The sequence below is a fragment of the Rana temporaria genome, chromosome 1, assembly GCF_905171775.1.
Source record: "Rana temporaria chromosome 1, aRanTem1.1, whole genome shotgun sequence".
Taxonomy (NCBI): Eukaryota; Metazoa; Chordata; class Amphibia; order Anura; family Ranidae; genus Rana; species Rana temporaria.
The window spans coordinates 221,805,186-221,832,058 of NC_053489.1; the positions used below are offsets into that span (position 1 = coordinate 221,805,186).

The following is a 26,873-nucleotide window of genomic DNA, read 5'->3' on the forward strand; positions in this document are numbered from 1 at the left end:
GCTCTGATGCAAAAGAAGGGCGGAGAAAGTATTCTCGAATATTCGGAAATAGAATATTCGGAATATTTTATAAAAAAAAAAATGTTGTGAAATATTCTATTTCCGAATATTCGAGAATACTTTCTCCGCCCTTCTTTTGCATCAGAGCCAATCACCAAAAAAAAAAAAAAATTCTATATACTCTATATACAGACAGGAAAAAGTATTCATACCCCTCTATACACAGAGACAGGAAAAAGTATTCATACCCCGCTATACACAGAGACAGGAAAAAGTATTCATACCCCTCTATACACAGGAAAAAGTATTCATACCCCTCTATAGACAGAGGCAGGAAAAAGTATTCATACCCCTCTATAGACAGAGACAGGAAAAAGTATTCATACCCCTCTATACACAGAGACAGGAAAAAGTATTCATACCCCTCTATACACAGAGACAGGAAAAAGTATTCATACCCCTCTATACACAGAGACAGGAAAAAGTATTCATACCCCTCTATACACAGGAAAAAGTATTCATACCCCTCTATAGACAGAGGCAGGAAAAAGTATTCATACCCCTCTATAGACAGAGACAGGAAAAAGTATTCATACCCCTCTATACACAGAGACAGGAAAAAGTATTCATACCCCTCTATAGACAGGAAAAGGTATTCATACCCCTCTATACACAGAGACAGGAAAAAGTATTCATACCCCTCTATACACAGGAAAAAGTATTCATACCCCTCTATAGACAGGAAAAAGTATTCATACCCCTCTATAGACAGAGACAGGAAAAAGTATTCATACCCCTCTATAGACAGGAAAAAGTATTCATACCCCTCTATACACAGAGACAGGAAAAAGTATTCATACCCCTCTATACACAGAGACAGGAAAAAGTATTCATACCCCTCTATAGACAGAGACAGGAAAAAGTATTCATACCCCTCTATAGACAGAGACAGGAAAAAGTATTCATACCCCTCTATACACAGAGACAGGAAAAAGTATTCATACCCCTCTATACACAGACAGGAAAAAGTATTCATACCCCTCTATACACAGAGACAGGAAAAAGTATTCATACCCCTCTATAGACAGGAAAAAGTATTCATACCCCTCTATACACAGAGACAGGAAAAAGTATTCATACCCCTCTATAGACAGAGACAGGAAAAAGTATTCATACCCCTCTATAGACAGGGGCAGGAAAAAGTTTTCATACCCCTCTATAGACAGAGGCAGGAAAAAGTATTCATACCCCTCTATATACAGACAGGAAAAAATATTCATACCCCTCTATACACAGAGACAGGAAAAGGTATCCATACCCCTCTATATACAGACAGGAAAAAGTATTCATACCCCTCTATACACAGAGACCGGAAAAAGTGTATAGAGGGGTATGAATATTTTTTCCTGTCTCTGTGTATAGAGGGGTATGAATACTTTTCCCTGTGTATAGAGGGGTATGACTACTTTTTCCTGTCTCTGTGTATAGAGGGGTATGAATACATTTTCCTGTCTCTGTGTATAGAGGGGTATGAATACTTTTTCCTGTCTCTGTGTATAGAGGGGTATGAATACTTTTTCCTGTGTATAGAGGGGTATGAATACTTTTTCCTGTCTCTGTGTATAGAGGGGTATGAATACTTTTTCCTGTGTATAGAGGGGTATGAATACTTTTTCCTGTCTGTATATAGAGGGGTATGAATACTTTTTCCTGTCTCTGTCTATAGAGGGGTATGAATACTTTTTCCTGTCTGTATATAGAGGGGTATGAATACTTTTTCCTGTCTCTGTGTATAGAGGGGTATGAATACTTTTTCCTGTCTCTGTCTATAGAGGGGTATGAATACTTTTGCCTGTATCTGTGTATAGAGGGGTATGAATACTTTTTCCTGTCTCTGTGTATAGAGGGGTATGAATACTTTTTCCTGTCTCTGTGTAGAGAGGGGTATGAATAATTTTTCCTGTCTCTGTGTATAGAGGGGTATGAATACTTTTTCCTGTCTCTGTGTATAGAGGGGTATGAATACTTTTTCCTGTCTCTGTGTATAGAGGGGTATGAATACTTTTCCCTGTGTATAGAGGGGTATGACTACTTTTTCCTGTCTCTGTGTATAGAGGGGTATGAATACTTTTTCCTGTGTATAGAGGGGTATGAATACTTTTTCCTGTCTCTGTGTATAGAGGGGTATGAATACTTTTTCCTGTGTATAGAGGGGTATGAATACTTTTTCCTGTCTCTGTGTATAGAGGGGTATGAATACTTTTTCCTGTGTATAGAGGGGTATGAATACTTTTTCCTGTCTGTATATAGAGTATATAGAATTTTTTTTTTTTTTTTTTTTTTTTTTTTGGTGATTGGCTCTGATGCAAAAGAAGGGCGGAGAAAGTATTCGCGAATATTCGGAAATAGAATATTCATTCAGAGCCAATCAGAGTTGTCAAAATCTCGCAATCAATTTCGCATTTTTTTTTTTTTTATAAAATATCACGAGATATATCGCGAAATCGAATATGGCGTATTCCGCTCAACACTAGTGCTCATAGAGGACCCTTGATACTGCTCCTCCCTTGTATACAAATGTATCTTTGGTCCAGATGACGCATTTTAGCGAGTGGATAGGATCTGCTACTCTCGCTTTTTGTGTACATGTAACATGTCTACGATTCTACTTACAGACTTTCATTTGTTGTATTTGCTGTCTATCGAATGTACTGTATATTCTATTGTATTGACATTACCTTTCAATAAAAGATTATTCTGGATTATTCTGGAAAAAAAAAAACTGTCAGTTGGAAAAAAAAAACTGTCAGTTGGAAAAAAACCTGTTACTGTGACATCACAAGGATCTGCATTATATAAGGCGCAGCGCCAGTGCTGAGCACAGAGTGTCAGTGACACAGCTAGGCGTTAGACCTGTGCGATACCACTGCTCTTAATTTTGAATTTCTGCATTTTTGCTGAATAATTCTACTATATTTTATTTTGTGTGTGAATTCTACACAAAAGGTGAGATTATTATTATAATTGCTGACATTTTTTTATCCCAAAACTAGGAGAATCATTCCTCTTTTTAGGACAATGGGGGAAGCCATGGAAATCATTTCTTTATGTCCTATTGGCCAGATCCACATCCAGAAGCACTTTTGTATAATGCAAATCGAGTCTAATATTATACAGCCATTTATTCCAAACTGTATACAGCTGATTGAGGCTATTTGGTCATCATCAGTGCAGTGTATGGAGACCATGGCTTCTATGGAGTAGGGATTGGGAGCCAACAAGGCAGCATAACCATAGAGATTATGGTGAGAAGGGACTAAAGCCATACATTTCTACAGGCGTCTCAAACCGGCGGCCCTCCAGCTGTCCCTGAGGCATTGCAAGGCTGACAGTTACAAGCATGACTCCCACAGGCAGAGGCATGATGGGACTTGTAGTTTTGCAACAGCTGGAGGGCTGACAGTTTGAGACCCCTGGTCTATGTGATGTACTTTTGGTTCATTCGAAAAATTCAGTTATAAACGCCAAACAGATGGGATATTTATAGTGCTAGCTGGCTTGGTCATTGGCTGGTTTGAAAAACTTAAGACTTATATTCAGATGAGTCTAATGAGACTTTAATATGAAAGTCACATGTCCAAAATAAAGGACTTTATCCCATATCTATATAGACAGATATGGATAGATATATTTATATATAGATATATATGTATATCTATAGCTATATAATATATCTATATAGATATAGATAATGGCCCGGATTCAGGTAACACTTACGCCAACGTATCTACAGATACGCCGCGTAAGTGTCAATGTGCGCTGTCGTATCTATGCGCCTGATTCTTAATGCAAGATACGCCTGAAATGTGGCTTCATCCGACCGACGTAAGTTCCCTACGCCGTCGTATCTTGGGTGCATATTTACGCTGGCCGCAAGGGGCGCTTCCATTGAATTACGTGTCGAATATGTAAATGACCGAGATACGCCGATTCACGAACATACTTGCGCCCATTGCAGTAATATACGCCATTTACGCAAGGCGTACGTCCGGCGTAAAGTTATTCCACCTATAGGAGGCGCATCCCATGCAAAGGTATGGACGACGGAACAGCCGTCGTATTTTACGTCGTTTACGTAGTAGTACGTGAATGGGGCTGGGCGTAGGTTACGTTCACGTCGTAGGCATTGAGCCGTCGTATCTTAGGGAGTATCTTCGACGTGATTCTGAGCATGCGCCGTTCATTCGGACCAACATTTGCATGGAGTCACGGTTCATTTAAATGGATCACGCCCACCGTCCACCTACTTTGAATTAGGCGGGCTTACGCCGAATAATTTACGTTACGTTGGCGCAACGTAGGGAGCGAGTGCTTTGTGAATACTGTTCTTGCCTCTCTATGTTACATTGGCGTAGCGCATATGAGATGCGCTACGCCGGCAGAAAGATGCGCGGCTCCAGCCCAAAATCTATATCTATCTATATATATATATATATTTGCCCTGGGAAATACTTTTTGAAAAATAAAAAGTGCATTTGATATACAATTATAAAGATCAGACCAAAATGAGGGGCAAACGAGGAAGAAAAAGGGACAGATACCAAATCAGGGACAGTCCCTCAAAATCAGGGACAGTTGGGAGCTATGTTATCCCTATGCTGAAGATTTGTGAATGAAGACTAAACTTACTACATTTCACACATGACAATCGCTCCCGCCAGTGGGGCTGATTTACTAAAACTGGAGAGTGCAAAATCTGGTGCAGCTCTGCATAGCAACCAATCGGCTTCCAGGTTTTTTGTCAACGCTTTTTTGAAAAGATGGAGGTTTGAAGCTGATTGGCTGCCATGTACAGCTGCCCCCCGTGTTTCACTGAAAAAAGCATTTCTGGGGTTACCCGCAGTCTATATTGCCTAATGTGGCCATTTTGAATCTTCCTTTCCTTTTCCTTGACTCAGCCTCTGTCACACCAATGAGATTTGACAGTTCAAATTCGCATGGCAAGTCGCACCCAATTTTGGGCAGTGGAACCGTTCATATCGTGGCGACTAAAGTCACAGCGACTTTGAAAAAGTTTCCTGCACTACTTTCATTGAGACTTGCATAGACTTTTGTTAAATGAAGTCACGAGCGCAATGAAACTGCCGATCCGAATCTCACTGATCTGCGGCTTTAAAGTAGCGCAATTTCAAAGCCACACTAGTGTCAACCAGGGCTAACCCGGGCCCTCCAACATTACCCCATGTCCTTCTCCATAGAGAATACTCTGCTTCTGAGCTCATTATAGTAATCCCACATTAATTCACCTGACAGTTAGTGTATATAAACTCCAACAGTATATTTCTCTTATTTGCTCCATTTTGGTCTGATAAGCGGAGTTCCGGCCACAATTTCACTTTTTAAATATAAATACCCCTGTAATACACAAGCTTAATGTATTCTAGTAAAGTTAGTCTGTAAACTAAGGTCCGTTTTGTTAGGTTGTTACAGCATTTAGACACTTTATAAAATAGAAATTGACTGGGGCCATCTTAAGTGTGGGCATCATGAAGCCAGACTGTATGACTTCCTGGTTTTCAGCCTTGCAGATCTCGCACATGCTCAGTGCTGCACAAGCAGTGTAATAGGTTTCAGATCAGGTTTCAGCACCTGTACTGTCCAAGTCACATGATTCTTCGAGACTGGGGAGTGCACAGACTCCTGGAAAGTTACACCCACTACATTCCCAGGAGTCTGTGCGGTGAAGCTTAAGCACCTAGGTGCAGGAAGAGGAAAGATTAACTATTCTGCCTAGCAACAACACTTTGAAGGCATCTAAAAAAAAAACTATTTTTTCTTAAAGGACTAATGACAGTTTTTTTTAAAACTACTGATGTAATGTTATATTTATGGGTGGAACTCCACTTTAAATATACGATGGAAAGTGTTTTATTATAAATGTTTGGCAAGTGCAAAAATAAAGTAGCTGTTCATCTCTTAGGTAAAGATCTTATGAGCTGATAACTTCCTGTGCTTTCTGCCTCTGGACTGTTACTTTGTATTGCTCCTGCTATCTCCATGGACTACAAAACACCTGTCCTGTTATGGAGAAGAGAGGGAGGTGTTATGTAGTCCTAACACAGGGTTCTGTAGCTCTAACACACTTTCTGTCCTAGGGTGACAAGGCTTCTCAGTGCAGTTCTCATCCTGGGACAGAAAGTGTGTTAATGGCAGGATTTCTAGGGTGGAATAAAAGAATAAAAATACAAGCTATTGCATTCACCACATGTAAGGAATGCTGAGCTACTACACTATCAATTCTTATTCTTGGGTTTCGCTTTAGAAAGTTACAGAATGATTTGTTTGTGAGATCCTCCAGGTTTAGCCGAGGTATAGCATAGTAGTAAAAGCACTTAGGCTCTGTAGAAAGTTAATAATTGTTAATATTTACTGATGTTCATATTCTAACCATATTTATTGTCTTTTTTCATTTTAGAAAACGACTGAAAGAATGACTCAAATCATTTCTCGCGCCGACTTATTAGCTGCATTGCAGCAAGGGCCGACTGTTGGAGCTGGTCTTGTAAACCTGGGCAATACTTGCTTTGCCAACTCTGTATTGCAATGCCTTACTCATACCCATCCGATCGCGGACTACATGCTCATGTGTAAGCATTCTCAGAAATGTAAGTACGCCTCTTCACAACTTTCTACCTCTCATAGCTGTTGGGTGATTGGAGCTCTGGTATAGAGACAACTGGCTGCTGTTCAGTTGTTGATAATTAATGGTCACTTAGGTTGCACCCACACCTCAGCATTTTGAATCGTGGGAAGAATAGCCGCCATTCTGCCCGCCATTTTAAAAAGCTCTGGTAAAATCACAAATCGCACAATGCGCATTTCAGATGCCATTCATTTTAATGGCACCTAAAAACGCAGTGCGGTTCTTCCACGATTGTTGTGCGATAAAATCGTGCTGCAAGTGTGGCAAACTGCATCGTGGGAAGCTTGTCATCCAAAAAAAGTTCAGGAGCTTCTCTTGGGCAACAAGCTTTATGCCCCGCCCCCGCTCTCTGCTCATTTCCTGTGGTTGACAGCAGCAGGAACCAATAGCTCCCACTGCTGTGTGAACCAATGAGGAGAGAGAGACACAGGAAACCTGCTGCTCTTGTGCACAGCGCTGGATCAAGATGGGGCTCAGGTATAAGAAAGGGGAGGGGGAGCTGCACCCAGAAGGTTTTTTACCTTAATGCATAGAATTTGCATTTTTGAGCCTTTAGAACCACTATAACTGCCATTGAAGTCCATGCTTTCTGAGGCCTCGTACACACGACCGAGTTTCTCGGCAAAAACCAGCAAGAAACTTGCTGGGTTTTTTTTTTTTGCCGAGGAAACCGGTCGTGTGTACATTTTTCGACGAGGAAACTGTCGAGGAACTCGTTGAGCCAAAAAGAGAGCATGTCTTCTTTTTCCACGACGGGAATGGAGAAAATTGGTTCGTCAAGTTCCTCGACAAGCCTGAAGCTTGTCGAGGAAGCCTCGACAAGCCAATTTTCTCAAGCCTGAAGCCTCGTACACACGACCGAGCCTTGTTAGGCTGTCGAGGAACTCGACAAGCCAATTTTCTCCATTCCCGTCAAGGAAATAGAGAACTTGCTTTTTTTTTTGGCTCGTCCAGTTTCTCGACAGTTTCCTCGACAAAAATGTACACACGACCGGTTTCCTCTGCAAAAACATATCTCCCAGCAAGTTTCTTGCTGGTTTTTGCCAAGAAACTCGTGTGTACGAGGCCTTATAGCAGTGTTTCTCAATTCCAGTCCTCAGGCCCCCCCAACAGGTCAGGTTTTCAGGATTTCCCTCAGATGAAAAGGCTGTGGTGATTACTAAGGCAGTGAAACTGATCAAATCACCTGTGCAAAATAATGGAAATCCTGAAAACCTGACCTGTTGGGGGGGCCTGAGGACTGGAATTGAGAAACACTGCCTTATAGTATGATGAGAATCAAAGATTGATCAGCAGAAGGCCTTCATGGATTGTGCAATCAGATTAAACTTAATGAGGGAATACTTTCCTTTCTGCTTGGTTATGCACACCGCACTCCGCATTTTATGGTCTGTTCTTAGAGGGCAGCCGCAGTGTAGAGCTGGAAGTGCCCCATTAAGTTTTCTCTGCAGCTCAGGGATTGGAGGGGAAAGCCAGCCATGTGACTTTGACAGGTCACTCATCGGGCTCTCCTCTTGTCTGTTTTTATTTAATACACTCAATAAAGTGGTGGTAAAATTAAATCTGATCCCCCTGCAAGCTAATGGTATAATGTGCTAGCATGCATCACATACTAGCACATTATGAAAGATTTACCTGTAAAACAAAGCCCTTCATCCGCTCACCGCTGACAGGGCTTATATCTTCACCTGGTCTATCCTCCGGGTTTTCAGGCTCTGGCCGTTTGCATGGGCAAGCCGTGATGTGCGTGGGAGACACATTCACAGTGCTGTCAATTCAGAGCGCAGTGCCCATACGCCGGTGACATCACAAGCTGCAAAACATGCAAATATCACCCAAACGCTGAATGTTTAGGAGATATTCATTTTACCTAAATATAAGCTTTAGTATAAGCTTCCCTGTAGTGACAAAGCAGAGTTTAATATCGCTTTAACTTTTATTGTGTCCCACCGGCTTCAAACTGCCAAAGCCTGTTGAGTGCAAAGCACATTTGTAAAGAGCACCAACGTGCTTTATGAATGGGCAATGTTTGTTATTTTTTTTTGAAGACGCAGTATAGCAGTGGTGTGATCATAGCACAGCTTTATAAATGTACCCCCTAATGTTTTAGTTATGTTTAGAACCTGGTGAATTAAAAGCACTCAGTAGTGCTGGCCACACAGGTTGCAATCTGACCACACAATCTGCTTAAGGCTGGGTTCACATATGAGTCGCATGCGGCTCACAGCAGAGGGTCCGGTGTGTCCTAGTTCACCTTTTCAGCCCAACATATTTGGGATGAATTCGGACCTGAAATGGAACAAAAGACACAGAGCGTTTTTGTGAAAATCGCACTGTCCCAACTGCGGAGATATATGTGAACCGGTTCCATAGAGAGCCCGTTAAAATCTCCTGCTATTGCGAATTGGAAGTGGGGAAATCGGCATCCAATTGGCAATGGTGTGAACCCAGCCTTAGACAATACCAGAGCACAAAAATCCTGAAGCTGATTTTCTGAATACCTACAATTCTGTGCTTTTTACCTGTCATTAATGAATTTTTTAATCTGTTTGATTCTAGGCCGTTTGGATACGTTCTGCATGATGTGCACAATGGAGATTCACATCAACATGGCTTTCAATTATTCGGATGCTATGAGTCCGTATATAGTCATCGATCAACTGCAAAGTAAGTACTCTTTCCTCACTGTACACTGTCACTATTAATGTCTCACTTTCTAACTACCAACATTAGAACTGGTCTGATGATTTGGCGGAAATTCTAGTTACCGTATTTTTCGCCGTATAAGACGACTCGGCGTATAAGACGACCCCCTAATTTTCCAGGAAAATTTTTGGTTTTGGGATATACTGGCCGTATAAGACTACCCCCTTCCTACTAGTCTTTCTGGAAGCTGAGCGGTAGCCAGAACAACCGCTGACAGAAACAACCGCTGACAGAAACAGGCTTTTTTCAAGTCTCACTATGCCATTACATGCCCCCACTGTGCCATTACTTGCCCCCACAGTGCCATCACATTACATGCCCCCACAGTGCCATCACATTACATGCCCCCACAGTGCCATCACATGACATGCCCCCACAGTGCCATCACATTACATGCCCCCACAGTGCCATCACATTACTTGCCCCCACAGTGCCATCACATTACTTGCCCCCACAGTGCCATCACATTACTTGCCCCCACAGTGCCATCACATTACTTGCCCCCACAGTGCCATCACATTACTTGCCCCCACAGTGCCATCACATTACTTGTCCCCACAGTGCCATCACATTACTTGCCCCCACAGTGCCATCACATTACTTGCCCCCACAGTGCCATCTCTTGCCCCCACAGTGCCATCATTTGCCCCCACTTTCCCCCCTACTGTGCCATCACTCACGTTTTGCAGGCCGGTGACAGTCTCCGTCTGCTGCGAGCGTCCATGATTTCAAAGCCGCGCCGTCTTCTCAGCGTGTCCTGTGATTGGCGGAACACAAATTTTCCCAGTAGCGCCTCTGTTCTGTGTTCCGCCAATCACGGATGCCTTCTCATCTCGTCCGAGGATGAGAAGGCATCCGTGATTGGCGTAACACAGAACAGAGGCGCTGCTGGGAAGATTTGTGTTCCGCCAATCACAGGACACACTGAGAAGACGGCGCGGCTTTGAAATCATTCACGATCGCAGCTGCACGGAGACCGTACCCGGCGTATAAGACGACCCCCGACTTTGGATGCATTTTTTTGCATCCAAAAAGTCGTCTTATACGCCGGAAAATACGGTACTTGTTGTATACCTGTAAGGCCCCGTACAGACGAGGGGACATGTCCGATGAAAACGGTCCGCGGACTGTTTTCATCAGACATTTCCGCTCGGAGATTTCGGTCTGATGGCTGTACATACCATCAAACCGAAATCCCTGCGGACAGAGAACGCGGTGACGTATACGACACCGACGTTCTCTGACGCGGAAGGTCAAAGCTTCCACGCATGCGTCGAATCAATTCGACGTCATGCGCGGGTTCTCGGGCCAGCGGACATGTCCGATGAGTCATACTGACCATCGGACATGTCCGGCGGACATGGTTCCAGCGGACTTGTTTCTTAGCATGCTAAGAAACATTTGTCCGCTGGAAACCTGTCCGATCTGCCGGAAAATTGTCCGGTCGGCCCTACACACGACCGAACATGTCCGTGGGAACTGGTCCGGCGGACCAGTTTCAGCAGGCATGTTCGGTCGTGTGTACGAGGCCTAAGATGTTGGCACATATCCTCTTGTAAAATACACATGTAGGAATGTCTACTCATTGATTGCATGAGCACTTTATTTAATAGTTTGGTTAATATAAGTTTAAAGGGGTTGTAAAGGTTTGTCTTTTATTTTCTAAATTGGTTCCTTTAAGCTAGTGCATTGTTGGTTCACTTACCTTTTCCTTCAATTTCCCTTCTAAATGTTTTTTTTCTTTGTTTGAATTTCTCACTTCTTGTTTCTCCTCAGTAAGCTTTCCACCATCATCCGAGCGGTGGTTAGTCAGTCAGAACAGCTTACTGAGGAGGGACAAGAATGAGATATTTAGACAAAGAAAACAAAGAAAAAAAAACATTTAGAAGGGAAATTGAAGGAAAAGGTAAGTGAACAACAATACACTAGCTTAAAGTAACCTATTTAGAAAATAAAAAACAAACCTCTACAACCCCTTTAATAAAGGAGCAGCGCTAAGTTTAACATTATCTATGGACATGTAGGAATGTGCCTTACAGACAGCAGTTCCTCTAAAACACATATGTTAAATACAAGGCCCATAGGCCGAATCTGGCCTACCAGGCCCTGTCATGTTGCCCTCCCACCCAGTTTTTCAGTTGGATTGTGACGGAGCTCTATTCCTACACCTCCGGCTCTCACCCTCTGTTTCACGCTATAACTTTTAAATACAGAAGCCTTCTGTGTTTACAAGGGAAAGCTTTGCTTTCAGTGGCTTCAGGATGTAACAAATACCTCACAGCAGGGCATGACAGGAACAGTGCTCTAGAATGTGGGATGGAGACTGATCTCTCTGCAAAGCAATGCCACCTACACAGGGAGAGATAGGAGAGAGTAAAGATGCAAAGAAGATTTGGGGAAGTAGGGGTTTTGGTGTTGCACACTGAGCATAGCGCATCCCTAAACCTACACTCTGTACACAGGACACCCCTGAACTCTGCACCCTGTACGTAGCACGCTCCTGAACTCTGCTCTCCTAAATAATAAAAAAGTATATACATAGTCTTTCAAATACACCTGGCCACTTGAGGCCAATCATACCGATTTGTGGCCCACAATGGAATTGAGTTTGACACCTCTGTGTTTTGTTAAGATACAGACTAGTTCTAATGGTTGTCATCACAAACTGACACAGACGATGGAGCTAACATGACACTTCCAATATATTCCAATCTATTTAGAACACATATCTTTAGGCTTTCCCTTTGAAGTGTATTGTTTTCAACTTCGGGCCAAATCATCAGACTTTGTATGCTCATACGATCATTATGTGCATGCGCTCTGCAGTGTTATTCATTTTGAAGGACACCCCAACACAATAAGGCTATACAGTGCTGATACACATGTGTTGCATTACAATACATCAGTGGCGGCTGCTCCATTAGGGGTGCAGGGGCGCCGCCCCCCTAATCCATGCGCCCGACCCCTAATCTATATGCGGGGAGCCGGACTCGTGGATTTCAATGTTTGTTTGTTTTTCAGCACATGATTAGAGCCTGAGGAACTAGTTGGCTTACAAAAAGGGCGGGTTGGGGGCACAGAGCACTGTGCCCTAAAACCCACCCAGTTGTGTGACATTAGCAAATTAATATGTGGCATTAGTATGAGTGAGGAGGGAAGGTTTGTTTGCCGCTGCCCCCCCCCCCACAAATATTGAGCACCAGCCGCAACTGCAATACATAGTGACACGCATCTGTGCGTTGTGGTGTGTCACTGTTAAAAATGCTGCATAGCCAGTTTTCCTTGTCCTCTATGGTGCTTACAAAATGAATAGGGAGCTTTAACACAACGCACGTGCTTGACACAACTAGTTTTTTTGCACATTCACTAATGCATTGCACAAGAACAACAAAGATTTACAATGAAAAAGTGACATCCCCTCTCCGGGTTCTTCTTCCTCTCGTTTGGACTGGTGGGCCCAGTCCCTGTAAACTTTTTACCAGACAGTGTTGGAGCTTATACAGTCTTAAGTGTTAAGTGTTAAGACTGTATAAGCTCCAACACTGTACATGACGGACCTGGTAATCGGCTGATCACACCAGAAGTGTGTGAGGGAGAGTAAGCTTTTAAATGAGCCTGTTAACCAGAATAGTCCACGTGACAGATTCTCTTTACCATTTCTCTTCAACTCATTTATTAGTATATTAGTATGTTATAAGGTGGTCTTAATATTTATAATGTATGTTAACTGTTCTCTTCTTTTTTCCTTACAGATATTGCAGAGCATTTTGAACTCGGCCAACAAGAAGATGCTCATGAATTTCTGCTATTTGTTATTGATAAAATGCAGAATTCGTGTATCTATGATTATCCATTGGAGCTAAGGTAAGTATCAATTACATTATTATAATTCTAGCTGGAGGGTGCTTGGACACATACAAACTACATAATGAACAAAGGATCTTCTTTCCCAGACGCACATGTATACCGATAATACAAGCATATAGGGAAGCTATAGATTATGCGATTTTCTTGAAAATGGCTTGATTCTACCATTAGCACAGTAAGGGTCGATGGGGGAATCCTTCCCATGGAGCTATTTTTTTTTTTTTGGTGGGGCGACAGGGGAAGGTGTGGGGGGGGAGAAGGGGTGTGGGGAGCCATCCCTGCTGGGAGAACACAGTAATAGCTATAGCCACTAGCAAAATCCAACATGCTTGTTGTGTCCAAGTTGATTGATGGAACTTGGATACAATCAGCCGGCCCTAAGATGGATCAAATCTCAGCTGGTCCCTGCTGAACTGAAGTTACACATCAGACTGTCAATCAAACATTTTAACATTAGCATGACCATTTTGATTTTGCAGCGCCACTCACGCATGCACAATAGGGAACCGGGAAGTGAAGCTGTGAGGCTTCACTTCCTTATTTCCATTACCGAAGATGGCGGCGGCTGCATCCGAGGACCCAGCGACGGGTTGGCCTCAGGTGCTGACATCGCGGGTGAGCTGGACAGGTAAGTGTCCTTTTTTTAAAAGTCAGCAGCTGCAGTATTTGTAGCTGCTGACTTTTAAAAAATAAATTTCCGGCGGACCTCCACTTTAATGCATTCTCTGCATTAAAGTAAAAAACCTTCAGGGAGCTCCCCCCCTAAATACCAATCTTGATCCAGTGATGTGCATGAGAGCAGAGGCTGTCTTGGCTATCTCTCTTCTCACTGGCTCATACACTCACAATCACAGCCAGTGAGGAGGGAGCAGAGGCGGGACCGAGCCACGCTCTGTGTGTCTTATGAACACACAAAGCACAGCACGGGAACGAGCATGCACAAGTGCCCCCCATAACAAGTGGCTTGCTATGGGCGCACTCGTCAGGGTGAGGGGGAGCCAGGAACGCCAGCAGGGGACCTGAGAAGAGCATAATCTGCACAACTGGACCAGATTCTTAGTGCACCAGTTTTAAGAAATCTCCCCCAAAGCATCAGCCATCTACTAAAATCCCTTTTTAACATAGAACATTTTCCTGTTTTTACTGGTCCTAACCTGGCTTAGAATATAGCAATTTTGTATAACTGTACAGAGGGTGGCCGCCATTAGGCTTCTGTCACCATTTGGGATTTATGCCCTGGTTCAAATCGCATGTCAAATCAGCGGCAATGACACCATCTTAATTGGTTCAAGCTGCATTTGCGGCGCCGCACCGATTTCAAAAAGTAGTTTCTGTGCTACTTTTTGCAATTTCGGGGTGCAATTTCCATTGACATCTATGCAGAAACCCGCACAGATGTCTGTGAAATCGCGTCCGAAATCGGGACTGACATGCGGGAGTGAAATTGTGCGAGTTCATCTGAACTCGCACGGCTTAATTCCCGCAGCCCAGTGTGAACCTGGGCTTAAGGAAGATTTTCTTTTTCCTTTCGAAAAGCCGATTTACAGGTCCAGACCTAAACAGGATCTCACTCACATAATCAAATAATACCTGCTAAGTTCAGTTATGTGTATTTTGACTAAGACTTGTGTGTAAAAAGATGTACAGCGTGTAATTGATTTTTAATTTTGTCTTTTAGCTTCAGCCAAAGAAAAACTTCCAATCTGATGGACAGCCTATTTGCAGGCTCTCTGAGAATACAACGTAAGTTGCCATATTACCATTTCTTGTTGCATTTCTTTATTTAGAAGATGCTCTAAACGTTTTATATTCTTCTTTGTTCAAATATATTAACAATGCTAATAAAAAAATGTTTTTGTTTCTTTTGCAGTGGATTGCCAGAATTGTCAGTACACATCTGACAGATACGAGAAATTCCTTGACATCGGACTGGACATCAATGTAAATATTAACTTCATTTTTTGTTATAATTTAGCATTTTCTATACATCAGAGGTCAAACTATAATATAATACATATAATCATCTTTATTTTTATTTAAAAAACACAGGAATCTATTACAAAGTGAATACTCCCCTGACATTTACTTAAATAGTGCAGCATTCTTCCAACATTCCATAGTCACATTCACCGTATTTAGAATAGGACGAATGTGCACCAGACAAATGCAGCATTTGGTAAACCACCATGGAGTTTATACAGTAGCTGTGAAGTATAGCTCTTGCTATACCAGTGTATATGCCAACAATTGCTCTCCATGGTGCTACACTAGGATTACCTGTCCCTTTTTTAGGCAGTTTTTATTATTTTTCTATATATATTGAACACACAGTCAGAAACTTAGACCATTCAATAGAAAATAAAATGGTTCCATAACCCGGAGAATTTTAGTAAAAGAAAGGTTTCAGACTAACTATATACAATACAAGCTGTGTGAGCCCCGGCATGCACCACCTGAAACTGTGAAACATATTTTGGGTAAAGTGGTACTTTAAAAGAACTCTTACTAGATTTTGGTCCTGTGGTATAAAGTAAAATAGAGACCAACTAAAAAGTTACATTGACTTATTTCATCAACAAGTTTTTGTTTGAGGCTAGGTTCACACTGCTGCGAATTCAAAATCGCGGTAAAATCTCGATTTCGCGGCTTCGGTTTTGCCGCAATTTTGCCGCGATTTCGGCCGCGATTTAAGAGACATCTGTGCAGGGTTCAATGTAAATCGCGGCCCGAAATCGCAAAAAGTAGTACAGGAACTACTTTTTGAAATCGGTGCAGCGCCGCAGATGCGGCGTCGCACCGATTAGGACGGTGCCATTGCCGGCAATTGCCAGCAAATCCTGCCGATTTGAGATGCGATTTGACATGTGAAATCGCATCTCAAATCGTACCAAATCGTACCCAGTGTGAACCTGGGCTAAACCTTTCTGTAAGTTTAAATAATAATAATAATACAAAACAGTAATCGGACACAGCATAACAATCAGCATACATTTACATTTTTGACATGCATATTAAATTTGAATGACTTCTGCTCATTGGAAACGATATTTATGTATTGATATCACCTATGAATATGTTTTTCTTCTTTTTTTTTTTTTCAGTCTTCAAATACTGTTCCAGAAGCGTTAAAGGATTTGGTGAAAGGTGAAACACTGGAGGGAGACAACGCATACAGATGTGGCCAGTAAGTCTTTTTTTTCTGGGTATTCAGTCATATACATTCTATAGATCTGTAGAAGATATTTGGTTAAAGGATAAGTTCGCCTTTTTAAAAAAATAAAAAAATAAATGCACAATTTTTTTTGCAGGTAAAAACATGTGCATTTATTATTTTTTTTATTACAAGCCTGTAAAGCATTGTACCAGCGATTACATAGCATTGCATCAGCAGGTTGTGGGTAGGGATGAGCTTTGTGTTCGAGTCGAACATCGTATGTTCGATCGTTCGTCGAAATACGAACAAAACGGGTCATTCGCGCCAAATTCGAGTGACGCGCCATGGCCCATAATTCACTGCGGCATTGCGCACTGATGATTGGCCAAGCATGCACTATGACCCGCATGCTTGGCCAATCACAGCGCCGTCAGTACAGAGAGCCGTAATTGGCCAAAGCCAGGGTGGCTTTGGCCAATTATGGCTCAGGGGGTTTAGTACACGCCCCACACTATAAAAGGCTGCCTGCAGGTCGGTCTTGTGTAGTGTGTTCTGGCGTTGGTTAGAGATCAGTCAGAGAGATAGAGTGTCATTTTTTCTAGGTAGATAGAGCAGGCAGGCAGGCAGGCAGATTAGTCAGTTAATGTTACAGTGTGTAGAGGATATATATACATCCCAGGTGTTGTACATATATTTATACACTGTATAGCTTAGCTAGATCAGTTCTTCCTAATTTACTGGCAGGTAGTTGATTGTGCTAGCTGCAGTATTCTCACGTGGTGTATTGCCTGTGTCCTCTGCAGTGTGCACCATAAAGCTACACAGGCATACTATAGACACCCACCAGGTACAATATTTAAAGGAATTTTTTTTTTTTTATTTAAGCATCATGATGCTTAAATAATAATAAAAAAAATCCTTTAAATATTGTACCTGCTGGGTGTCTATACAGTAGTATGCCTGTGAAAACGTCTTTGAGAACCCGGGTCTTGCCCCAGGGAACATGTATCAATGGATTTTTTTTTTTAAATTGTAGTTTTTTCTGGAGCAGTGTTTTTAATGATGCTGCATCATTAAAATCACTGCTCCAGAAAAAACGACCGTTTTTAAAACTTGTTTCCATTGATACAAGTTCCCTGGGGCAAGACCCGGGTTCTCAAAGACGTTTTCCGACAATAACTTGCATATGGGGCTTTAAAATGAGCACTTTTGAATTCGAACGTTCGAGTCCCATGAATTCGAACGTTCGTTCCGTTCGAAGGTTCTGGTGCGAACCAAACGCGGGGGTGTTCGGCTCATCCCTAGTTGTGGGTGCAATCTCAGGCATCCTGCAGGCTTGTACAGGCAGGCAGTTACTGAATGATAGGAAGTTTTAATGAACTACCCGGAGCGCTCATCAGCGCCCTTGTAGTACATTGAGAACTACAAGCCGTCAGATGAAAATGGCAAATTCAATTTAACTCAATGCGAATTAAAACACATGTGTGTTTTTTTCAAGCTTGAGTTCATTAAGTCACTTTTTTTGTTTATTGGGCACTGCAGTGTATTGTGCTGCACTGCACCAGTGCTCTCTAACACAGGGTGTTATGTGAAGTGATATCATTGGAAGCAATGCTATTTGTTCTGTGTTTCCACTGGGACTGTGTTGAGCAATGTGCAGTCAAGCACACAAGGTGTGAATGAGCCCTAAGGATTGTTATCTTTAGTTTTAAGTTCTAATGTATTAAGGTTTGTAGCTATAGTCTCATGTACAATTCTTTCTTTTTTAGGTGTAACCAGTTGGTGACAGCCAAAATGAGGAGCATGATCCATGAGGCTCCGATCATCTTACCACTATGCCTGAAGAGATTTGATGTGTTCACTGGAGCAAAGCTGACAAAGGTAAGCCTAGATTAAATTATAGACTAGTACTCGTATCCGTTGTGTCAAATTTGGAAGTTTTCCAAATTTTTATTCGAATCACGTTGACTAATACATTGTTCTTTTTCCAGAAAATAAGCTACCCGGAGATTCTGAACGTCAGCCAGTACACCACAAGAAAGGAGGACATCAACTACAATCTATATGCTGTGCTGGTACATAGGGGCTACAGTTGCCAAAGTGGACACTATTATGCCTATGTTAAGGTAAGTATTAAGTATAATATGGAAACATTTTTAGGCTTTTGTGCATATATCAGATATCATCTTTAATAGCTTGCTATGTACTGTATATACAGCTGTTGGCCAAAGGGTAGGAATATATGGCAGACAAATTGGAGTACTATTCAATCACATCATCAGAGCCAGCCAATGTAAAAGTTTGTTTGTGTCATATCTACTAACTCACCTGGAACTTCAAGAACATTTCCACCATTCCATTTTTATACCCTAGAAATGTGCAGATTTTTATATGCAACCAACAATACTAAAACATCCCTCTTACATCATTTTAAATATTCAATTTTTATGGCACTAAAAATTACATTTACAGTTACAAAGTTAGCTCGGCTCCAATAAGACTTGTGCCATTTTAATCCTTACAACTCTAGTTTTGGTCCAGAGAAAGGCAACATAAATCCTTTGGGCAATTGTGATTGATCCAACCACACAAAAAACAGAAACACTCCCTGACCCCACAAGGGTAAATGGGTCTATTTTCTCATATTATCATTCTCACAAATATGTTTGTATAAAATACTTGTAGACAAATTTACCCCAAATTCACCCCAACATTATAAATATGTTGATTAATCAATGTTGTGCAGATATATTGCCTATTAATGTGCTTGCTAATCAAGTTTATTATCTTTGTTTTTTAGGCCAGAAATGATCAATGGTACCTGATGAACGATGAACAGGTAACTCCATGCAACGTTAATACGGTCCTAAATCAGGAGGAGGCCTATTTGCTCTTTTACATGAGGTATGCTTTTTCACAACATGATTTGTCATACAGCTTACTGTGACTTTTTGTTATTTCATGTTACCGTTTTTACTGTTTATTATTATCATAACCAATTATCTGTTTTAGGGCACCTACTGAGCAGCGCAAAAAGCAACAGGCCAGTTGCTCCCAGAGGGCCAACTCGTCTGATCAAACAACGTTGAGACCACAGAAGGAGGTAAGGAATTGTCTTCACAATATTGTATAAACCTTGTCAAACATGCAAAAGGACACTGAATGACAACAGGTTCTTGCTGATACTGGCATCACTAATAAATCAATTTCTATGAATTTCTTTCACTGATATATCAGTTTAGCTCAGCTAAGAGGGTTGTGCACCAAATAATTGTGTCCCTGTGAATTTTCAATATTTTCCTGTGTAGAATTCAGTACATAGTGGGTATGGAAATACTAAAGCATGCTTTGGGGTCACATACAACAGTAAACTCTTAGGCCCCGTACACACGACCGGATCGATCCGCTGGAACTGGTCCGACGGACCAGTTCCAGCGGACCGATCCGGTCGTGTGTAGGCCTGAGCGGACAATTGTCCGGCGGATCGGACAGTTTCCAGCGGACCAAAATTGCATGCTAAGCAATCTGTCCGCTGGAAAACTGTCCGTCGGACGTGTTCGGTCATCTGTACAGACTCACCGGACACGTCCGACCGACCGCCATCCCCCGCATGCGTCGTACTGAATCGACGCATGCGTGGATGCTTTGAACTTCAAGGCCGCCCACGTCGCCGCGTCATCGTCACGGCGACGGCGCGGCCACCCCCCGCGTATTGTTTACGCGCGGATTTCTGTCTGATGGTGTGTACAACCATCAGACAGAAATGCGGCAGCCGGACGCAGCGGATCTGTCCGCTGAAAACGGTCCGGCGGACCGTTTTCAGCGGATAGATCCGATGGTGTGTACGGGGCCTTAGAACCCTTTCCACCCTTTTGTTAAATATTTTACTTCCAACTTAAAGCGGTAGTAAACCGAAATTTGAAGAAAAAAAAACTTCCCCAGTAAAGGAAATTGCATAATGTGCTAGTATGCATCACGCTGTCAGGGCTTCCATCTTTCCTTGGTCTTCCCTTGGCTATGGCATGGAGCTCTGAAGGTCTGGCACGGTGATGTCACTGGCTGCATGCAGTGTGAATATCTCCTAAACGGTGCAAGTTTAGGAGATAGGAGATATTCACAGTACCTACAGGTAAGCCTATAGGCATGTACCTGTAGGTACAAGTTAAAAAGTAGCATTTACTACCACTTTACTTTGATAGCAGGTCCACACAGGCGCGACTCGTCAGGTGACCTAACCTCCTGACGCACTCCATTCTGTACAATGGAACCATTCTAATAGGAGCGACTTAAGTCACTCCGACTTAGAAAAAGGTTCCTGTACTACTTTGGGACGACTTCAGGGCGACTTGCATTGACTTCAATACAGAAGTAATTTTGTAAGTCGCCTCTGAAGTCGTGGGCAGATCGCTTGCCGAGTCGCTCGGCAAGTCGTGCTGCCCCAGTAAGAACCGGCTCTTAGGCCCCATACACACGGGAGAATTTATCCGCGAATACGGTCCAGCTGACTGTTTCCGCGGATAAATCCTCTCGAGGATTTCCGCGGATTTCTATGCGATGGCGTGTACACACCATCGCATTGAAATCCGCACCGAAATCCTCTGGCGATGACGTGTCGCGCCGTCGCGGCGATTATGACGCTGCGACGTGCGCGACGCTGTCATATAAGGAATTCCACGCATGCGTCAAATCATTACGACGCATGCGGGGGATCCCTTAGGACGGATGGATCCGGTGAGTCTGTACAGACCAGCGGATCCATCCGTTGGGATGGATTCCAGCAGATGGATTTGTTCTGCATGTCAGCGAATATCCGATCTGCTGGAATCCATCCCAGGGGAGAAATATCCGCGGATAAAGATCCGCTGGCGTGTACACACCATAGGATCTATCCGCTGAAACCCATTTGCTGGGATTTATCTGCGGATGGATTCTATGGTGTGTACGGGGCCTAAGTGGTGGAACAGGGCCATTTGCAGCACATCAATTCAGTTAGTTTAGTGGCTGATGTATTCTATGATAAAAAATGTACCCCATAGATTTTAAATATGACCAATAAAAAAATAATTGTCAATAACACGCTCAGTCAAATTATCTGCAGCATTGCTGAATACACCTATAAGGGTTAAGAGCTGTGGTTCACAGTCAAATATGAGTGCTGTTTTGCAGCATAAAAAATAATCGATTTTTGAATTATAAAAATTAGATTCTATGAATATACACCTTCAAGTGCATTTAAAAAAAAAAAATCTTTCTTTTCAGAATGTGACATCTGTTAGTAAAGACGGAGCACAAAAACCTTGTTCCAACACCAGAGAAGCAACAGTTAGAACTAGGACTGGTGTAAATAAACGAAAAGCAAGGCAAGATGATAGTCCCATGGAACGCTCTGCCAAACAGAGGAAAAAGGACTCTGTCTCCAACTCTTCTTTCCAACATCAAGAGACACAGGAAGAGTCTACCAAACCTCGCTCCAACGCCAGAGCAGCAACAGTTAGTACCAGGACTGGTGTAAATAAACGAAAAGCAAGGCAAGATGATAGTCCCATGGAACGCTCTGCCAAACAGAGGAAGAAGGACTCTGTCTCCAACTCTACTTTCCAACATCAAGAGACACAGGAAGAGTCTACCAAACCTCGCTCCAACGCCAGAGCAGCAACAGTTAGTACCAGGACTGGTGTAAATAAACGAAAATCAAGGCAAGATGATAGTCCCATGGAACGCTCTGCCAAACAGAGGAAAAAGGACTCTGTCTCCAACTCTAATTTCCAACATCAAGAGACAAAGGAGGAGTCTGCCAAACCTCACTCCAACACCAGAGAAGCAACAGTTAGTACCAGGACTGGTGTAAATAAACGAAAAGCAAGGCAAGATGATAGTCCCATGGAACGCTCTGCCAAACAGAGGAAGAAGGACTCTGTCTCCAACTCTACTTTACAACATCAAGAGACAAAGGAAGAGTCTACCAAACCTCACTCCAACACCAGAGCAGCAACAGTTAGTACCAGGACTGGTGTAAATAAACGAAAAGCAAGGCAAGATGATAGTCCCATGGAACGCTCTGCCAAACAGAGGAAGAAGGACTCTGTCTCCAACTCTACTTTACAACATCAAGAGACAAAGGAAGAGTCTACCAAACCTCACTCCAACACCAGAGCAGCAACAATTAGTACCAGGACTGGAGTAAATAAACGAAAAGCAAGGCAAGATGATAGTCCCATGGAATGCTCTGCCAAACAGAGGAAGAAGGACTCTGTCTCCAACTCTACTTTACAACATCAAGAGACAAAGGAAGAGTCTACCAAACCTCACTCCAACACCAGAGCAGTAACAGTTAATACCAGGACTGGTGTAAATAAACGAAAAGTAAGCCAAGATAATAGTCCCAAGGAACGCTCTGCTAAACAGAGGAAGAAGGACTCTATCTCTAAATCTACTTCCCAACATCAAGAGACAAAGGAGGAGTCTACCAAACCTCGTTCCAACACCAGAGCAGCAACAGTTATGCCGCATACACACAACCGTTTTTCGGGTTCTAAAAAATTGTCATTAAAAACATTGTGTGTGGGTTTCAGAGCATTTTTCGGGTTCTAAAAAATGGCCAAAAAAATGGAGGGAGAGAGGGGGAGGGGGAGAGGGGAGAGAGAGAGGGGGAGAGAGGAGGGAGAAGGGGGAGAGATGGGGAGGGAGAGGGGAGGGAGCAACGGGGAGGAAGAGATGGGGGAGAGAGAGAGGGGAGAGTGGGAAGGGAGAGAGAGAAGGGAGAGAGAAAGGGGGGGAGAGAAGGGGAAGAGAGAGAAGGGGGATAGAGAGAAGGGGAAGGGAGAGAAGGGGGGAGAGACAGGGAGGGAGACAGAGAGGGGGACAAAGAGAGGAGGGAGAGAAATAAGAGAGAGAGAGGGGATGGAGAGGCAGGGGGAGGGAGGAGGGAGATAGTGTGAGTGAGAGGCAGGGGGAGGGAGATAGTGGGAGGGAGAGGCAGGGGAGTGGGAGGTATGAGGGAGATAGGTGGAGGGTGAGAGGGGAGATAGGTGGAGGGTGAGAGGGGAGAGAGGGAGAGAGAGGAGGGAGTATGAGAGGGTGGAGGGAGAGAAAAGGGAGAGAGAGGAGAGGGAAAGAGAGAAGGGAGAGAGAGAAAGAGGGATAGAGAGAAGGGGATAGAGAGAAGAGGGAGAGAGAGGGAGTTCAGGTGAACCGGCAAGCACATGGTACGCCCATTTGCGCAGGGGGAGGGGGGAGGAGGGAGATAGGGAAGGGGGAGGGAGAGAGGGGGAGGGGGAGGGTGAGAGAGAGGGGGGAGAGAGGAGGGAGAAGGTGGAGAGAGAGGGGAGAGATGGAGAGGGAGAGGGGAGGGAGAAATGGGGGAGGGAGACAGGGGGGAGGAAGAGATGGGGGAGAGAGAGAAAGGGGAGAAAGAGGGGAGAAAAGGGAGGGAGAGAGAGAAGGGAGAGAGAAAGGGGGATAGAGAGAAGGGGAATAGAGAGAAGGGGAAGAGAGAGAAGGGGAAGGGAGAGAAGGACGAGGAGGGAGACAGAGAGGGGGAGGAAGAGAGGGGGAGAGAAAGGGGAGAGAGAGAGGAGGGAGAGAAAGAAGAGAGAGAGAGGGGAGGGAGAGGCAGGGGGAGGGAGGAGGGAGATATTGGGAGGGAGAGGCAGTGGGAGGGAGGAGGGAGATAGTGGGAGGGAGAAGCAGATGAGGGGGAGGTATGAGGGAGATAGGTGGAGGGTGAGAGGGGGAGGGAGAGAGAGAGGAGGGAATAAGAGAGGAGGGAGGGAGAGAAAGGGGAGAGGGAAAGAGAGAAGGGAGAGAGAGAAAGAGGGATAGAGAGAAGGGGGAGAGAGAAGGGGATAGAGAGAAGAGGGAGAGAGAGGGAGTTCTGGTGAACTGGCAAGCACATGGTACGCCCATTTGCGCAGCCGTGCAGGGGGAGGGGGGAGATAGGGAAGGGGGAGGGAGAGAGGGGGAGGGGGAGAGAGAGGGGGAGAGAGGAGGGAGAAGGTGGAGAGAGAGGGGAGAGATGGAGAGGGAGAGGGGAGGGAGACAGGGGGAGGAAGAGATGGGGGAGAGAGAGAAAGGGGAGAAAGAGGGGAGAGAGGGGAGGGAGAGAAGGGAGGGAGAGAGAGAAGGGAGAGAGAGAAGGGAGAGAGAAAGGGGGATAGAGAGAAGGGGAATAGAGAGAAGGGGAAAGGAGAGAAGGGGAAGAGAGAGAAGGGGAAGAGAGAGAAGGGGAAGGGAGAGAAGGGGAGAGAGAGACGAGGAAGGAGACAGAGAGGGGGAGGAAGAGAGGGGGAGAGAAAGGGGAGAGAGAGAGGAGGGAGAGAAAGAAGAGAGATAGAGGGGAGGGAGAGGCAGGGGGAGGGAGGAGGGAGATATTGGGAGGGAGAGGCAGTGGGAGGGAGGAGGGATATAGTGGGAGGGAGAAGCAGATGAGGGGGAGGTATGAGGGAGATAGGTGGAGGGTGAGAGGGGAGAGAGGGGGAGGGAGAGAGAGAGGAGGGAGGGAGAGAGAGAGGAGAGGGAAAGAGAGAAGGGAGAGAGAAAGAGGGATAGAGAGAAGGGGATAGAGAGAAGGGGAAGGGAGAGAAGGGGGGGAGAGACGGGGAGGGAGACAGAGAGGGGGACAAAGAGAGGAGGGAGAGAAATAAGAGAGAGAGAGGGGATGGAGAGGCAGGGGGAAGGAGGAGGGAGATAGTGTGAGGGAGAGGCAGGGGGAGGGAGATAGTGGGAGGGAGAGGCAGGGGAGGGGAGGTATGAGGGAGATAGGTGGAGGGTGAGAGGGGAGATAGGTGGAGGGTGAGAGGGGAGAGAGGGGGAGGGAGAGAGAGGAGGGAGTATGAGAGGGTGGAGGGAGAGAAAAGGGAGAGAGAGGAGAGGGAAAGAGAGAAGGGAGAGAGAGAAAGAGGGATAGAGAGAAGGGGATAGAGAGAAGAGGGAGAGAGAGGGAGTTCTGGTGAACCGGCAAGCACATGGTACGCCCATTTGCGCAGCCGTGCAGGGGGAGGGAGATAGGGGAGGGGGAGGGTGAGAGAGAGGGGGGAGAGAGGAGGGAGAAGGTGGAGAGAGAGGGGAGAGATGGAGAGGGAGAGGGGAGGGAGATATGGGGGAGGGAGACAGGGGGGAGGAAGAGATGGGGGAGAGAGAGAAAGGGGAGAAAGAGGGGAGAGAAGGGAGAGAGAGAGAGAAGGGAGAGAGAAAGGGGGATAGAGAGAAGGGGAATAGAGAGAAGGGGAATAGAGAGAATGGGAAGAGAGAGGAGGGGAAGGGAGAGAAGGGGAGAGAGAGACGAGGAGGGAGACAGAGAGGGGGAGGAAGAGAGGGGGAGAGAAAGGGGAGAGAGAGAGGAGGGAGAGAAAGAAGAGAGAGAGAGGGGAGGGAGAGAGGGGGAGGGGGAGGGGGAGAGAGAGGGGGAGAGAGGAGGGAGAAGGTGGAGAGAGAGGGGAGAGATGGAGAGGGAGAAATGGGGGAGGGAGACAGGGGGGAGGAAGAGATGGGGGAGAGAGAGAAAGGGGAGAAAGAGGGCAGAGAGGGGAGGGAGAGAAGGGAGGGAGAGAGAGAAGGGAGAGAGAAAGGGGGATAGAGAGAAGGGGAATAGAGAGAAGCAGAAAGGAGAGAAGGGGAAGAGAGAGAAGGGGAAGGGATAGAAGGGGAAGGGAGAGAAGGGGAGAGAGAGACGAGGAGGGAGACAGAGAGGGGGAGGAAGAGAGGGGGAGAGAAAGGGGAGAGAGGGAGGAGGGAGAGAAAGAAGAGAGAGAGAGGGGAGGGAGAGGCAGGGGGAGGGAGATATTGGGAGGGAGAGGCAGTGAAAGGGAGGAGGGAGATAGTGGGAGGGAGAAGCAGATGAGGGGGAGGTATGAGGGAGATAGGTAGAGGGTGAGAGGGGGAGGGAGAGAGAGAGGAGGGAGGGAGAGAAAGAGGAGAGGGAAAGAGAGAAGGGAGAGAGAAAGAGGGATAGAGAGAAGGGGATAGAGAGAAGGGGAAGGGAGAGAAGGGGGGGGGAGAGACGGGGAGGGAGACAGAGAGGGGGACAAAGAGAGGAGGGAGAGAAATAAGAGAGAGAGAGGGGATGGAGAGGCAGGGGGAGGGAGGAGGGAGATAGTGTGAGGGAGAGGCAGGGGGAGGGAGATAGTGGGAGGGAGAGGCAGGGGAGGGGGAGGTATGAGGGAGATAGGTGGAGGGTGAGAGGGGAGATAGGTGGAGGGTGAGAGGGGAGAGTGGGGGAGGGAGAGAGAGGAGGGAGTATGAGAGGGTGGAGGGAGAGAAAAGGGAGAGAGAGGAGAGGGAAAGAGAGAAGGGAGAGAGAGAAAGAGGGATAGAGAGAAGGGGATAGAGAGAAGAGGGGGAGAGAGGGAGTTCTGGTGAACCGGCAAGCACATGGTACGCCCATTTGCGCAGCCGTGCAGGGGGAGGGGGAGGAGGGAGATAGGGAAGGGGGAGGGACAGAGGGGG

The 26,873-nt window shown here is 45.0% G+C and overlaps 1 protein-coding gene across 1 annotated transcript in view; it reads left to right on the top strand.

The window, feature by feature from the left end:
• Positions 1–26,873, top strand: part of LOC120942990 (ubiquitin carboxyl-terminal hydrolase 42-like) — a 40,681-nt gene that overhangs the window by 1,793 nt on the left and 12,015 nt on the right. The window contains exons 2-12 of the mRNA XM_040356045.1: positions 6,476–6,665; positions 9,263–9,370; positions 13,162–13,273; positions 14,955–15,019; positions 15,147–15,217; positions 16,378–16,460; positions 18,200–18,311; positions 18,422–18,556; positions 19,231–19,334; positions 19,443–19,533; positions 21,690–22,928. Coding sequence (XP_040211979.1) covers positions 6,476–6,665; positions 9,263–9,370; positions 13,162–13,273; positions 14,955–15,019; positions 15,147–15,217; positions 16,378–16,460; positions 18,200–18,311; positions 18,422–18,556; positions 19,231–19,334; positions 19,443–19,533; positions 21,690–22,928 — 2,310 coding nt within the window. The remainder of the gene's footprint in view (positions 1–6,475; positions 6,666–9,262; positions 9,371–13,161; positions 13,274–14,954; positions 15,020–15,146; positions 15,218–16,377; positions 16,461–18,199; positions 18,312–18,421; positions 18,557–19,230; positions 19,335–19,442; positions 19,534–21,689; positions 22,929–26,873) is intronic.